Raw genomic sequence first — 14,793 nt, 5'->3', positions numbered from 1 at the left:
TCTATGTTGTTTCTACCGTAAAACTTAAGAAAAAAGTTCATAGTTGTCTCGGAAAACTGATCTTGATAAGTAGTTCGAGATAGGAGAAGACCCGGAAATATCTCCGTGTACCTCTATTACAAGAATACGCGTATAAATATAGTTTTATGATTAGCAGTAACAGAGATAATGATTAAAGATACTAGAATATCTTTAAAATTAGTTTAATATATACCTTAGAGTAACAATAGCTTGCAGCAAAAATGCAGTACTCATATTTGACGAAAATATAATCTAGCAAACGTTTGACAAAATTTCTAGTTAATAACAAAATACAACTGATATCATCTCTACCCCACTTTGTATCAAAAAACATAAAGAATATTATAATGCTGAATATTTAATTCTATACAAATCTCAGATATTACGTATACTAATAGCTTTATTGATTAATTATATTACACTTCAAATAACTAAAACATTGGCATTTAGCTGAAACTAACTCCCACATACAATTTGGCAGTTGGGCTTTATAAAACATGACTATAATTTTATTATTGTTCATTCTTTGTGTAGTTACTGTAAAGCTGAGAGAATATTATTGCAAATTAGCAAGATTTAGTTAATTTGACTAACAAGAACAAATTCTCTGCGAATAATTTACGATGCTGTAGTAGTACAATAACAGTAATACAAGGCTTAAGACAATGATATACGAAATTACATCACCTAAATCCGATCCAAAACTAACTAAAATTTGTGAAATAGCAATTTCTCATAACGATCTCCTAGTAATTATGCAATAATTTACTTAAAAAGTTCAGCTCGTAAGACTATAAGACTAATAACCCAAACATATACATATACAAATATAAATATTGTATCTTATTGGATGTTTAATATCAGGTGAGTTACCTGCGGGAAAAATCAAAGTATTAAATGCAAGACTGTTGGAATGATACAAAAGAGAGCAGTTACTCTACTTACGTGTCTGTATTTGTTATTATAATATTCTTTTAGCATATTAATAACTTACCACTCGATATGTTTATGTACAATAGAATGCTATTCGTCATTAAAATATATATGGCATTAATATTTATAATGACTTATAGAGTCTGGTAAATAAAGAGAATAATGCATAAAAAGGTGATAGAAAAATCAAAATATTTCAAACATGTTACTCTTAGTAACCGAAGATTATCTGAATGTAATGGAACAGAAGCAGTCAAAATTTCACTTCCATTAGTGTAACTATGTCAATATGCTAAAGGTAATACTTAGGGTCGAATAGATCTTGTTGATACTTCCAAGTCCTAACTTTGAAAACATGTAAATAATACATATGGCACTCCGGTAAGTATGTAATTCAAGATCGAACAAACAGTTTGTTGACCACTAAAAATCTATATTACCGAGAATTACTTTTACTAATTACAGTAATGCTAAAATTCATTCAAGGAAACTGTTTTTGTTTTAATAAAACATACAGATTGTGGCATTTAATAAAAGACTAAACTTTTGAATTTAGTCAATCGCTCGCTTATCCTAGTCTCCCATATAAGGGAGTTATGGTAATAATGATGATGTAATTCTCAGCAAGTAATGAATATTTTTCCGCGCTTCGACTGGAGTTGATTGAGCATATACTTCATAGATAATTAAATATAAGCTATACTTTTAGATGCTTATTTTATGTTACAGAAAACGAGTTTCATAAGAAGCAGTACCGGCGATACCGGTATTTGAATAATTAAACCCTATCTCGTCGCAGAAGGTTTAAGATTGACATAGTAATTAAAAACCGGTATGGAGTAAGTTTTCTATAATAGCAGAAAGTAACTTGACAGTATGAGTAATACACCGACGCTTAAATGTTGATATCTCCCACTCACCCACCCACAACTAGAGAGTAAACTAGTTTGGTGAATGCTTAAACGATATGTAATACATATACTGCAGCTATTATTCTATTGTATCGAAAGTTCATCTAAAGCTGCTGTGCATAAAGAATAAGATATTCATGTTTTTAAACCTTGAAGAAAATGCTCATGCCATCTGATAGGCATATTCTCATTTAGCTTTTATAAAAAGTATCTGATTTATATGCGTACATTTAGCGATAAGATCGAGATTAAGATAGAAGTAGAATGAATTAATTAATTACTAATTAACACTAATTATCCTGTGATGCGATCATAACTTAAGATCTGTTACTAGCATATTTTAGTAGTTACTACCAACTCCTGTATGCCAAATCTTCTATATTCATATGATAAATTTTAAAGCGCGCTACAATGGACCAACAATATTTTCATTAATTTCCTTTATTATTGGTAGTTAGTGTAGACTAAATCTAAGCACTTCTATTGACATGATTAATTACTCTTAGACTACAATAGTACCAGGCGGCGATGTATTCGATAGCTTCTGATTGCCTTGACAAACACATTTTATCATTTTGACTGTAAATGCAAAACTTGCCCACTCCTACACATGATATCCTTAATCAGCGTTCCACCTAAAGGCACCTGTATTCAAATCGTTTTTAAACCGGATTTATAATTGAGATATTTTCATTTGGTTAATACTGGCAACAGGGCATTACGATAGATACGTTTGGGAATATGAATTAGACCATTTTGAAATCAGTAAATACCTGTCTAACAGGATACACACGTAGACGTAAAGTATTTACATCTAATAATTTGAAGACAATAGATAAATTTCAGGTCGTCGTGTAATGGGAATTTTTATTCAGTGTCACTGTAACATTCATTATAATTTCGGATATCGTTATAAAAATAAATATAGCAGGTTATTTTACCTCGAAATACTGTATAGCGCATCAAAATTAGAAGTGAAGAGGAAAATAAATAACTATTATAAAAGATGGTTAGCATTTTCCAAGTTAAAAATATCTATCATAGGAAGATTATCAATAATTTATTACAATAAGCTTTAGATGAGATCCAGTTTGATTAATTACGTATGCCGCATAAAGTATAAGCGATATTCTTTGTAAAATATTCCTACATCAACTTCAGTGAAGGATGAAAGGTGACAAAACTAAGATAGAATCATTTATTAGAAATAAGTGACAAGAAGATTGAGCCGCGTTTGAGAGACAAAGAGCAGGTATAGAAATTATGATAGAACTTAAATCATAATTGATTATACGGCTAATATACAGCACTTTCAAGCCGATGATGCAAATCGTGTATGAGTCTCATAAGAACGTAGGCAAATATATATTGTATAGCATAATGATATAATTTATAATGTTACAGGGAAATACGTGGTGTACGAGTATAGCTCATGCATCTATAACATGTGGAAATTCAGTAATATGAATAACTTCTATACTGCAGTATTGCTATATTAGGTAGTATTGGTAGTACTTTTTGTTCTGTTAATATACAGTATTCGATTTATTGTACTGCATTGGTATACAGATTGTAATTGCGTTATTAGTGTTCTGCTTGCACAGAATATCTATACAAAAAGAGTACCGTACGTATTATCTCTACCAATAACTTTTTGTATAAATAGAAACGTGCGATCTGGTATTCTACTCTTTATTCAAATCTAATTTAGGCAACAATGACACTATAACGAAATGATAACACACTCTTTCTGTGTTTATGATATTATACACATTGACCCCGCAAGATAATAAAACATATATTTAACTAGAAATAACTTTAATCGAATATCTAATGTTCAAGATAAGCAAATGCTTCTGTTCATATGATGGATATTCTCAGTTATAGAGATGTAAGTGCTTTATACATATTTAAGTCATATTCTTCAACTTAAAGTTGGCATAAGGCGCATCTTTACCTAGTATATAAACAGTCCTTGATATCACTATCAACGATTTATCGCTATGAGGTAATGTTCCCAAAGGAATAACTGTTTAGTTAAATATCATTAATCAAAAATTTTACCCAAGTCAATAATGTTGACAGGCATAAAACGCATAAATATGAAGTTTTTAAAAGTGAATAATCGAGATTAAGAAGCAGCACAGCTTTCAAGTGTATCGAATAATCCTTATATACTTATTTTGCATTCAGTCATATGCTAGCATGTACGGCACGATGGATTTGCGCAGATTTCGATACTTACTAAAATGAGGAAAACTCTAATCCAAGACGCGATCGCGAATGTGTTGTCTCATCAACACAACGTACATTTCTAATTTTTACACTTTGGTAAATTTGTAAATAAACAAGAAAATAATACATCGCCTTTGATATGGTATACTACTATTTACTAGTTAAGTTCAACATCGGTATCCGACAGAAAATATTTCCTAAGCCATCCAATCTATCGAATTGAAAATTTCCCCTGATTAAGAAATAGAGATAGAAGAACATCGAATGAAAAGTTGATTTAAAAGCATCAAGATTCTTCATGTATGAAAAGTCAATTCTTAAGAATACAGTAATCTAGGATAAAAAATAGAGTGTAGTACAATACTATTTGAAAAACCGTTACAGTCATCATAACAGTACTTTAATTATTACCACATGTGCCCACTAGATGACTTCAAAGAAATATGGCTACTATACTGGAATGCCGGCTCTTGCTTATTAAGTACTGGCATCTATGAGGAAATTGAAAATAACGCAGAGAATTGATTTATTCCATTCAATATAGCAAGGTAGTATAACTAATCTATTTCTTGTTATTGTTACGTAAAGCTAAAAAAGGATTAAAGTAGCGATTATAGCATACCATCCCAACAACACCACGTCCGTGTACTTCTTCTAAATTATTACCGCTTCGTATAATCCAATGGCGATTAATCAATCTAACAGGGATAGTCCCTAGATTTTCAATTCTCACGCAGTACCTCCACTGTAAACATTTCTTATAATTAGAATGCTATCGAGAATATCATCAGGGTTATGAGTATCCATTAACGATCTTACCCAATAATAGTGTACATCTTCCTCTTTGGTAACAAAATTCTATTAAATATAATGTAAAAATTGCGATTGATAACTTTTTACGTTATCTTCCCTATTCATCTATGCAGTGTAACGCATAATTCATTTAATCACTACTATTTATACCTTCTGTTTACAATAAATATATACAAGATAGATAACATACTAATTAGGACAAAGAATCAGTTAAATATAGGATTAAATCAATCAAGTAGCACAGCATTACCCTAGATCCCATATAGAATGGTAATACAGTAACTCGTAGATCGTTAGTGACGCAACGGTAAACAGCTGACAATTCCAAAAAATGATGATTTTTGTCGTGCCATGATTTCAGGGACTCTCTTGGATTGAAAGATATCGAACCTATAATGAATGTTTAGATGCTCTTCAACTATATAATCACACTTGGAAAAACTTCAAGACAGTTAAAATGACATATTTGTAGCATTTCAATTGATAAATATTCTTTAATTTATGTTCTATAGTACAAAGATAGTATAAATTTTGGGATATAAACGATAACTTACCATTTCTTTCATCAACTTCAAAAAATTTATTGAAAAAGTTATGTTTAATTGGTTGCTTATCCACAGTTTTATAAGGTAGGACGTCATCGTGACTTAAGTAATCGAATCCTATAAAACAAGACATAACATTGTCAACAAATGAGTATTTATAGTAAAAATATTCGCAGTTAGCGCACAGTCAATAACGGAATTGATTTAATCTTCTTAATTAGTAATAAAGATGCCATAGTTTGATTTATTAATATAAGGTTGGAGGAGTAAAGCAAGGGCATAATAAATAATTAGCAAACCTGGTAAAGAATATAGCGGTTCTTCTGCACTATTTCCTAGGAACGTAATACTGTCACGTTGCATTTTCTAGATAAGATAATACAATTATAAGTTCTTCTTGGAAGTAATATACTATAAAAATGCCTCATATAACTAGACATAGTGGTACGCAAGCAAACTTTTGTGTAGTGTCAATAAATGTGACAATTTACTTACAACATGAGGGGCATCTCGTTGGTCAACTAGAACTTGATAATAAATTGCTTTTTCAGGTTGATGATCTCCTTCCTTTTCTTTAGTATGACTAGATTGGAAAAGATGGTCAATTAGCTTAGCTAAGATTTATCGTTAAGAAAATTACATATTATTCTAGTTATATAAAGATTACGCATATTGAGCTAGACTAAGACAGTATGATGTAAATTATAGTTATACCCTACTATAATAAACTTCAATATATACATGCCCGGCACTAATATAATGTTGAACTAACACAATATTTTCTTCATCTCTATCATATAAGTTAGCTGGCCATCGATATAACACGACACCACGATAGCCAAAGAACCGATGAAGGAACAACTGATGAAGAAATCATAGATAATTTCAGTTAGCAGTAAATAAGATTGTCAAGTGTAGGAAATAGTACGCGTATTTGCAGTACTTTTAGGACGACTAATAATGAAGTTCATATTCGCAAAGATAAATTTTGTTAAACGATCGATTTGTATTAATAATTTACTGTACTACTTTAGCGTAATTAAGATTAACTTACTTGTCCAGGTTGATAATGGTCATCGACCTTTGGTGATGTTAAAACCCCTACAGTAGCTAATCTGTGCAAAGCAAATTGATTTTTGTAATCATCTCAGAGAGAATAAATTTGACTGCTATATTAATTGAAGATAATTTGCAAATTTTTAGATTTGTAAAGTGATAGAAAGCGACATTACTTGCATCTAGGTAACATTTTATTAGAATGCATTTAAAGCAATAAATTATGACATTATCCTGCAATTTGCAGTATATTATCGGCCAGAGAAAGTATTTATTATCTAATTATAAATTAAAAGGAACTAGAAAGTAGTAAGGGTAGCTTTGGATAAAGCTGAGCTAAACAGATCTCACTCGAATAAATATTATAATCTTATTGGTCAATGAAATAAAACGGACCCCGTGTTTATAGTTATTTCGTAAAGCATGCAGTAAAGGAATACCTCATGAATTACCTAGGAAATTTGGTTTCAATAAGCATAGTAACTAATTTCCAAACTGGCCATTGCTGATGGTAATGCACTACAGTAATATTGGCTTCCTACTTAACCTATGCAAACGCCAGCAAGACGAGATAATCATTTCAATATTGCTAGTAGAAAAATAGCATGCAGAAGTCTACCACCAGGATTTACTAAGTGTATCCTTGACACTTGGTAATTGCACGACATGACAGCATGATCGTCGATAACGATTGTAACGTAGTCACTACTAAATTTCTTTTCTCAATTCTTGGCCTACAAATATTGCTAATCTATATCATTTCATCTAAATTATGCAATACAGTCTACACAATTGCAAAGGACACAATGTAAAAAGAATCGAGATAATCCCGACATAGAATGTAGCGTTGAATGGATACGATGACTCAACACCTGGCACAGTGATCGAAATATGCATGAAATGTAGCTATCCTATTCTTGTACAGTGGAATAAAATATCTGGAAACAAGTATAGGCTTACTTATGCATCCTCTTTCGACATAGACGAGAAGCAGGCAATAGCGTTCCTTTTGCATTCAACATTACTGTTGAAGGACGTAGAAGGCGAAGCAACGCCATCTTGATTCCACTGGTGTCTTCGTCGAGCGTCCTGGTAGCGCTTGAAGAGTGCACGGTACTGTACCTGTACTGTACAGTCCTAATCTACAGTGCTTAATGTATGATCTACGACAGGACATTATACTGTATAGTACAATATTATAGTGTACAGTATTGTCGCCATGACGTGTTCTTGTCCATTCCCTGTATCACATGCTGTACAGTGTACAGTACACCGAGTGAGTGTACAGTACTGTACACTGTAGTCTCCTACAGTCTATATACTGTACACTGTACACTGTACAGGACTGCAGTATTTAATATTACAGTATGAATATATTATTTTCGATGGCAGCCAGTTGTTCAAAAATGAAAGTTGTATTCCGTTGAAATTCCTGTATAATATTTATAGGTACCCGTAGAACGGCATTTGTGAGTTATTAGGCTACGATTACATATAGAATTGACCTAGTTTTGGCTTCATTTAACTTGCAGAATTTTATTTTTTCAGGGTGCCATTGTATTAATCAGACTCTCGACGTACAGTACATTATGGTACAGCACCTGTATATTGCAACAATTGTGTGGAAAAACTTGGACTATGCCAATTATGTAGATTGATAAAGATCCTCAGTGTCTTATACTGTACTGTATATGGGAATATTGGCTATTATACCTTGCATGCTACTAGCAAGACTATGGATGTTATGGTAGTAAAGCCAATTCTTACAGGATCCACAATAAATCAGTCTAACTGGATTTAAAAACCGAATTAAGCTTTATTACAATAAAACCAACCGTAACTTCATTTACAACAAACTAGGAAAAAGAAGACCTCGCGATCTTCTCGTTACATACCCTGTTAAATCCTATTAACAACAGTATTCTGATACTTATGTTTGCAACTCCTACTTATTCCGTGACTGTTCTTACAATAAATTCCACAAACTTATCTACTTTCGTTGCTTATTGAGCCCCAAAACGGTACGCAGTACTTCGTTCAAAAATCAAAGTTTATATTCCGTTGAAATTCATGTGTAATAATATTTAAAGTTATTTATATATACTGTATGCCCATAGAAGCATTCAGTACAGTGCGGTACTTGTACAAATGTACACTATAACGATATCCAGCTTCTTCGTTCAAAAATTAAAGTTATATTCCGTTGAAATTCATGTGTAATAATATTTAAAATTACTTATATATGAATGCTGTATGCCCGTAGAAGCATTCAGTACGGTACAGTACTTGTACAATGTATACTATAGCGATATCCAGTTTCTTCGTTCAAATATCAAAGTTATATTCCGTTGAAATTCATGCGTAATAATATATTAACCTTAAGTTGCAGCTACTAGCTTGATTAATTAATGTTAATACCGTAATATGCACTTGTGATATAACCGATCTCAAAATTTCAAAATCGTAGAAAATTAGAGCTTTATTCGTATCTTTATACGCGTACAAAGGTAGTTTGCATACAGCTCAACCCTAGCTGGAGTACAGTACAATCACTGCAAAGATTTTTTGACGCAACTACTGCATAATCTAAAGTTATATATATATACTTTTCATAACGTTTCCAGCTACGATCAGCTCAGTAATATTCTAAGTTATTTTACATTTATTCTCATCAGTAACAACAGTACTTTATAGCGGACCATCTACATTATAATTCGATAGAGCAACAGCTACAGTATTTACGTAGAATTTATTTCTCCAGCTAAAGCAATGTATGAGTTACATATCTATTTTACCTCTAGCATCAATAGCGACTTGACAACCTACTGTATGTGGTCATTTGTACTTTAACATAGAATAGTCCACGACAGTCTACAGCTATGAGCTACTACGAAATATACCTTTAGATAATTATCGAAAACCACACAATGGTGCCGTACATCATACTAACATGGCTAATAATAATGATAAAAACTCGTAAAATCTACGATCCAATACTAAGGAAGTTTACAGCACTTTACAACACAATGAGCGTGATAAACTGTCTCAAAAATATTACGATTAGGTCTTGGCTTATTTTGCTAACTTAACTTTACTAGATGAATTAGTTCTTCACCAGGAGCTATCTGCATAATTATCTATAGTAACAACATAATATAGCAATTTTACAATATATCATTACAATCCAATTACTATCAAGTGACTTATAACAATGGCAAAATTCCTATTTTCTATCTGGTATTCGGTAGATAACATACCTTAAAATTCACTGATAATACTGTATAATGATCTGAAATTCATCAATACATGTATAGATAACAGCATGTTTTATTTTACACCTCAGTAATAGCCACTAAAATCTACTTACTTGTACCATAAATTAGTTCATTTTCTAATAAAAAATTTAGGGTTTCATAGATTGATCTAAGACAGATATGCACAATTACTGTTGCGATAGTAAATTCCTAATATTTAAATTGTATTATAACTAAATGACGAAAGGGCAGACTGGATGATAGACTCGTAGTCTTAATTTCTCCGCTGTAAGTATTGGGCTGTAATTTATTAACCTACAAACACGATGTAAACTAAGTTGTACTAGAACAAGTGTCGAGCGTGTAGGTAGCAGTATTACGACCGCCTTTGTTAGCAGTCATATTAAGGCTACAGTAAAAAGCTACTGGCTGGATTCATACACAGTATAGCTTAACAATAGACGGTTGATTAATAGTGATTAATGATGTTACTAAGGATGATGGCTGTATTACTGGCACTACAAATATTATTATTGTCGATATATCGTAGGATATCATTAAATCTTTACTGTATGAGATGAATTTGAATGGCCAATACTTTGCATCGATGAATAGAATCTAAAACTATAAGTTAAATGAAAAATTTTCAAAGATTTTGAAATACTCATACTGCAATCATAAGTACAGAAGTTAATAAATATCTCTGAAAACGTTCATATGTGCGCTAATATAATACATATACGCAATGATCTAGAAACAATATTGAGCATATTTATGTTATAATTATGATTAGAAACAGAAAATTATTAAAAGAGCTCAGCTATCTTGAAATACGTGACTATAAATAGATAGGTACAAAATTACTAGTGCTATCTTTAAAACCATATACAATAAGTCTATCATTTTGCCTTTGATGACAGTTGCTAGAATAACAAATTGTAAAATTTTGTTACTCTGAACCTAACTGAACTATACTATTTGGTAAGACTATTTGTGTTATCGCCAAAAATAGACGTATAAATATCATCTTCAGCTAAAGGTAATACTTCAGCCATTATAATTATATTTCTACTGTGACAATCCCTATTGTGCGCATTTTACATTTTCAAAATAATCACTCATAGAACTAATATAATACCGTATAAGCTAACAAAAAGTAAGAAATATTTGATATATTCATATTAAAGACTCTTTAATTTATCAGTTAACTGATCGATTGGCTAGTTAAAACTAAATATACAAGGGTGCTTCAAACAATTAAAGCTGTTAACGGCAAATTTCGAATCATATTTCATTTCAATGCCAGCCGAAAACACGAATAATATTACACTGATATAAAGAACGCCTTATCGTAGCTTACATAATATTCTTACCTGTAATATTATTATGTTATCGTAACTACAGGCAATTAAGAACAGAAGAATCATAAAATCTTACTAGTAATGGCGATATTTTAATGAAATCATAATATTAAATCAAAATGATAACCAGATTTACTAATTTCTAACTACAACGTAGTGATACGTAATTTGTACTTTGCTTTTTCACTAGGCTTTATTTGTCTTGGATGAAAGCGGGTTCTTTCAGTTCTCCCTTTTAGTATCAATATTAGCAATTCCAGTCTGTATTAATCCTTAATAATTTTTAACTAATTACTGCACCTTATCACGAGCTCTACCTTCGACGATATCATTAATTATACGAAACTAAGATAACCAGCATGAATTTGATGAAGTAAAATAAATTGGATATTACTATGTATTAATAAAAAGAAATTTTTATTATTTAATTAGAGTGTAGCAATATTAATAGTAAGCATAAAAGTTAAATTGTTTAAAATTCTGATAAGTCTTGCAAAACAATCGGCTAATTGAAATCTATTTTGACAGGAGATGGCATCAATAAGTTATGATTGATATTTAGATAGGTAAATGTTTGTGTCTAATTTTTAATATATTATGGTCGCTTATTGATATTTCTATTCCTTTTATACTTGTATACTACCAGCAGGAGTCCATTCTCGTCACAAAATACCTGTGGCTTATTAGTGATACAAGTTTATAATTTACCTTAAAGTTATGAAAAATCAGCAAGCAGTAATAAATATTGTCAAAAAATAGATATATTTAATAACCATATCTCATCATCAAGTCCGATGTAATTAGTAGATTAAAGTAGATATATTTAAAAATAAACAATTAAAATGTCATGACAGTTTATGAATCATTAGCAACTATTGACTACTAACAATTCTTAATTTTCCAGGCATAAAGGCTTTATTTGCACCTGTAAATGAAAAAAATTTAAATAATACTTTATGAAAATAACCTACTATAATCTATGCTATACAATTAAAAGGTAAATTGGAAATAAATTGTTACAATATCATTAAAGTCCTATTTCATCTGTCTAATTGCAATTCTAGCTATTAAATAATTTTAAAATGATATTTTCATCAATTATTAATTCAAATTCAACATTCAGTCTTTGATCTCATAGTTACAATAAAGTTTTATTAGAAACCGTTCTAATTTATCAGTTCCTTCCTATCATAAATATATTATGTGCTTTTTAATCGTAAAAGATAATTTTTAGACACGATATTGCCGCTTCTTAATTTAATTATCCTACTGATGTTCAATATTGAATTCCTCCTAGTATAAAATTTTTCGTCCCTCTGCTTGAATGAAGAAAATAGCTGTTTTTTGTAATCTTATAAGGAATCTTCCTTAATACATTCGGTGAAAAGTAATTAATATGGACAGCATATTACTATGTTTAATAAATATATATAATTAAATAGCAGTAAATAATTCTTTAGTTAATGTAACCAATAGATCTAATGGTAACATATAATTATGAAATAAGTTTATCGAATACATATTTGCGTTAATTATATACAGTATTTACAGTTTAGAAACTAATAAAATAATCAAGAAATAAGTTTTTATCGTTTTCATGTTGCAAATACGACATGAACAATATCGAATCATAGCTATTTGACAAACCAAACAAGATTATTACGACAATAGTAATTTTATGACTTATTTAATGCCTAGAGTATGCTAATCATAATTTTCCACAGCTTACCTGAATTTGTCATCTCTTTAAGATCATTTTTGTATTCTTTTGCGTTAAGTTTGTCTTGAAAAGTAATTGGGAATCTTAAAAAGGGTTGCTGTTATATTACATTTATCACAGTAGCAATATTATAATATTGAAATATATCCGTATAATACCATGTGCGTCCTCATATAAATGAATACTACGATAGAAGCTATAGGAGGAATTATTTTTTTGGTTCATCTAATCATTTAAAATAAAATATACTGGTCTTATACGTGATAAAATGTAACTTGGATAGATCAAGTACTCAAACTTAGAATCTGTTAGGTAGTTAAATATTAAATTAATTTCTAGCACGAAAATCTTTTTATTAGTTTATAATGTAAACTTAACCTGCTATACTCAAATTTCGGGTAAGAACTCCTTACTAGATCATCTTTATTATGATAATATTGAACATAGATATTATCTTTCGACAAATACTTAATATAAGCGTTTTTATTGACTTTTCTGCACATTAATAGGAGATTCCTAGCATTACCCGATATAGACAAATATATGCTAGTAATATCAATTCAAAGATATGCCGCTATTATATAGCATTTGATATATCTAGATACTCAGCATAGACTAGAAATTTGTACATTAACTTAGTTTCAGTAAAATGGGTTTCAATTTTCAGTAAATGGAAGTAAAAATTGCATTAAACTCATGTAAGTCTATTAACTTCATAAATAGACTTTGCTACCGCAAGACTGCATATTGATACAGATATGTATTGCATATGCAGTATATTACTTCTAATCAATGCCAAAAGCAAAAATTAGTACTTTGCTTCGTATGTAATCTTTTATTGTCACTGATCAGAGATGAAATCAATCCACAACACTTTTAATCGATGCCTTTACGATATTCAAATTATACGTGTAGTACAGATACTTTAAAATTTAGAGTAGTATTTAATATCTCGGCTAAATTTAATCCATTCTCTTATGCTCAAACGGTAATATTTTTCACCTTGCAGAATAGGCAAGATTCTATGCCTAAGTATCTCTTGACGAAGGACATTTAAGTTCTCTATCCACAATGTAGTGTGAAATTTATCTTATTTCGTTTACAAGAAATAAAATAAAAGTATACAGGTTCCTGAAACATTACACTTATGCATTACTTTTTTAAATGCTGTATATCAACAAATCTTGTTAGAACAGGCCAAAACGTAGTTCTATGAGCATATCATACCTAGGTATTCTAATACAATACATTGATTGTTTTGACATAAGAGCCGCAAGTATACATAAAAACTAATTTTGGTTTCATTCAAATTAATCATAATACGTATATATATAGAGAGAGAGATATTAAGATTAACTTGGATGTACTAAATATGGTCTTAGTTTAGCACTTTCATTTACTTGCCATTACTGCAAATTTCTAAGGCTTTAAAATTGCAAGTATTTTAGAAAAGAATGAAAATCTATAGGATATGTTAATAGTGTTTACTAATATCGGAAGATATTTTAAAATTTAGTTTAAAACAGTACAGTAGCTCTTATTTAAAAATTTTCACAAAAATTATCCTTTAGGATCCATAAGTACCATAACCATCACCTCTCAGCACTGATCAGGCGTAATGGATAAATATTGAATGAACTTTATGATTTATCGATAAATAATCTTTCGCTTGTTTTCTGCTGCTAATAATATCATCGATTGAACTGTATCTACAATAAAATGAAATGTAAATACATACTTATTAAACTAACTCGTTTTCCAAAAGATTTCTAACACCTCGCTAATAAGATGCACTTTAAGGCAAATCTATAATTTTTTCAACCGAAAACTAGATGAATTCCTATGCCATCAAATAAAGACCATTTAGCAATATTGAATGCAATAGTAATTTTTTATTTTTAAACTTAAAATATCCTATTTATTCAATCTCATCCATTTCCTATG

At 30.3% G+C, this 14,793-nt stretch overlaps 1 protein-coding gene across 1 annotated transcript; it reads right to left on the bottom strand.

Annotated features, from left to right (window-relative positions):
• Window positions 1-4,662: 4,662 nt before the first annotated feature.
• TRIADDRAFT_58326 (uncharacterized protein) lies at window positions 4,663-7,572 on the bottom strand (the record flags this gene model as incomplete). Its single annotated transcript, XM_002114120.1, has 9 exons — window positions 4,663-4,872; window positions 4,920-4,958; window positions 5,164-5,303; window positions 5,468-5,575; window positions 5,758-5,824; window positions 5,954-6,041; window positions 6,231-6,319; window positions 6,513-6,573; window positions 7,475-7,572. 9 exons carry the CDS (start codon window positions 7,570-7,572, stop codon window positions 4,663-4,665), a joined length of 900 nt encoding a protein of 299 aa, XP_002114156.1.
• Window positions 7,573-14,793: the final 7,221 nt, after the last annotated feature.

The sequence above is a fragment of the Trichoplax adhaerens genome, genomic scaffold (assembly GCF_000150275.1).
Source record: "Trichoplax adhaerens TRIADscaffold_7 genomic scaffold, whole genome shotgun sequence".
In the NCBI taxonomy this organism is placed as follows: Eukaryota; Metazoa; Placozoa; class Uniplacotomia; order Trichoplacea; family Trichoplacidae; genus Trichoplax; species Trichoplax adhaerens.
The sequence above is the reverse complement of the archived record's forward strand: the minus strand, read 5'-3'. Positions and strand labels throughout refer to the sequence as shown.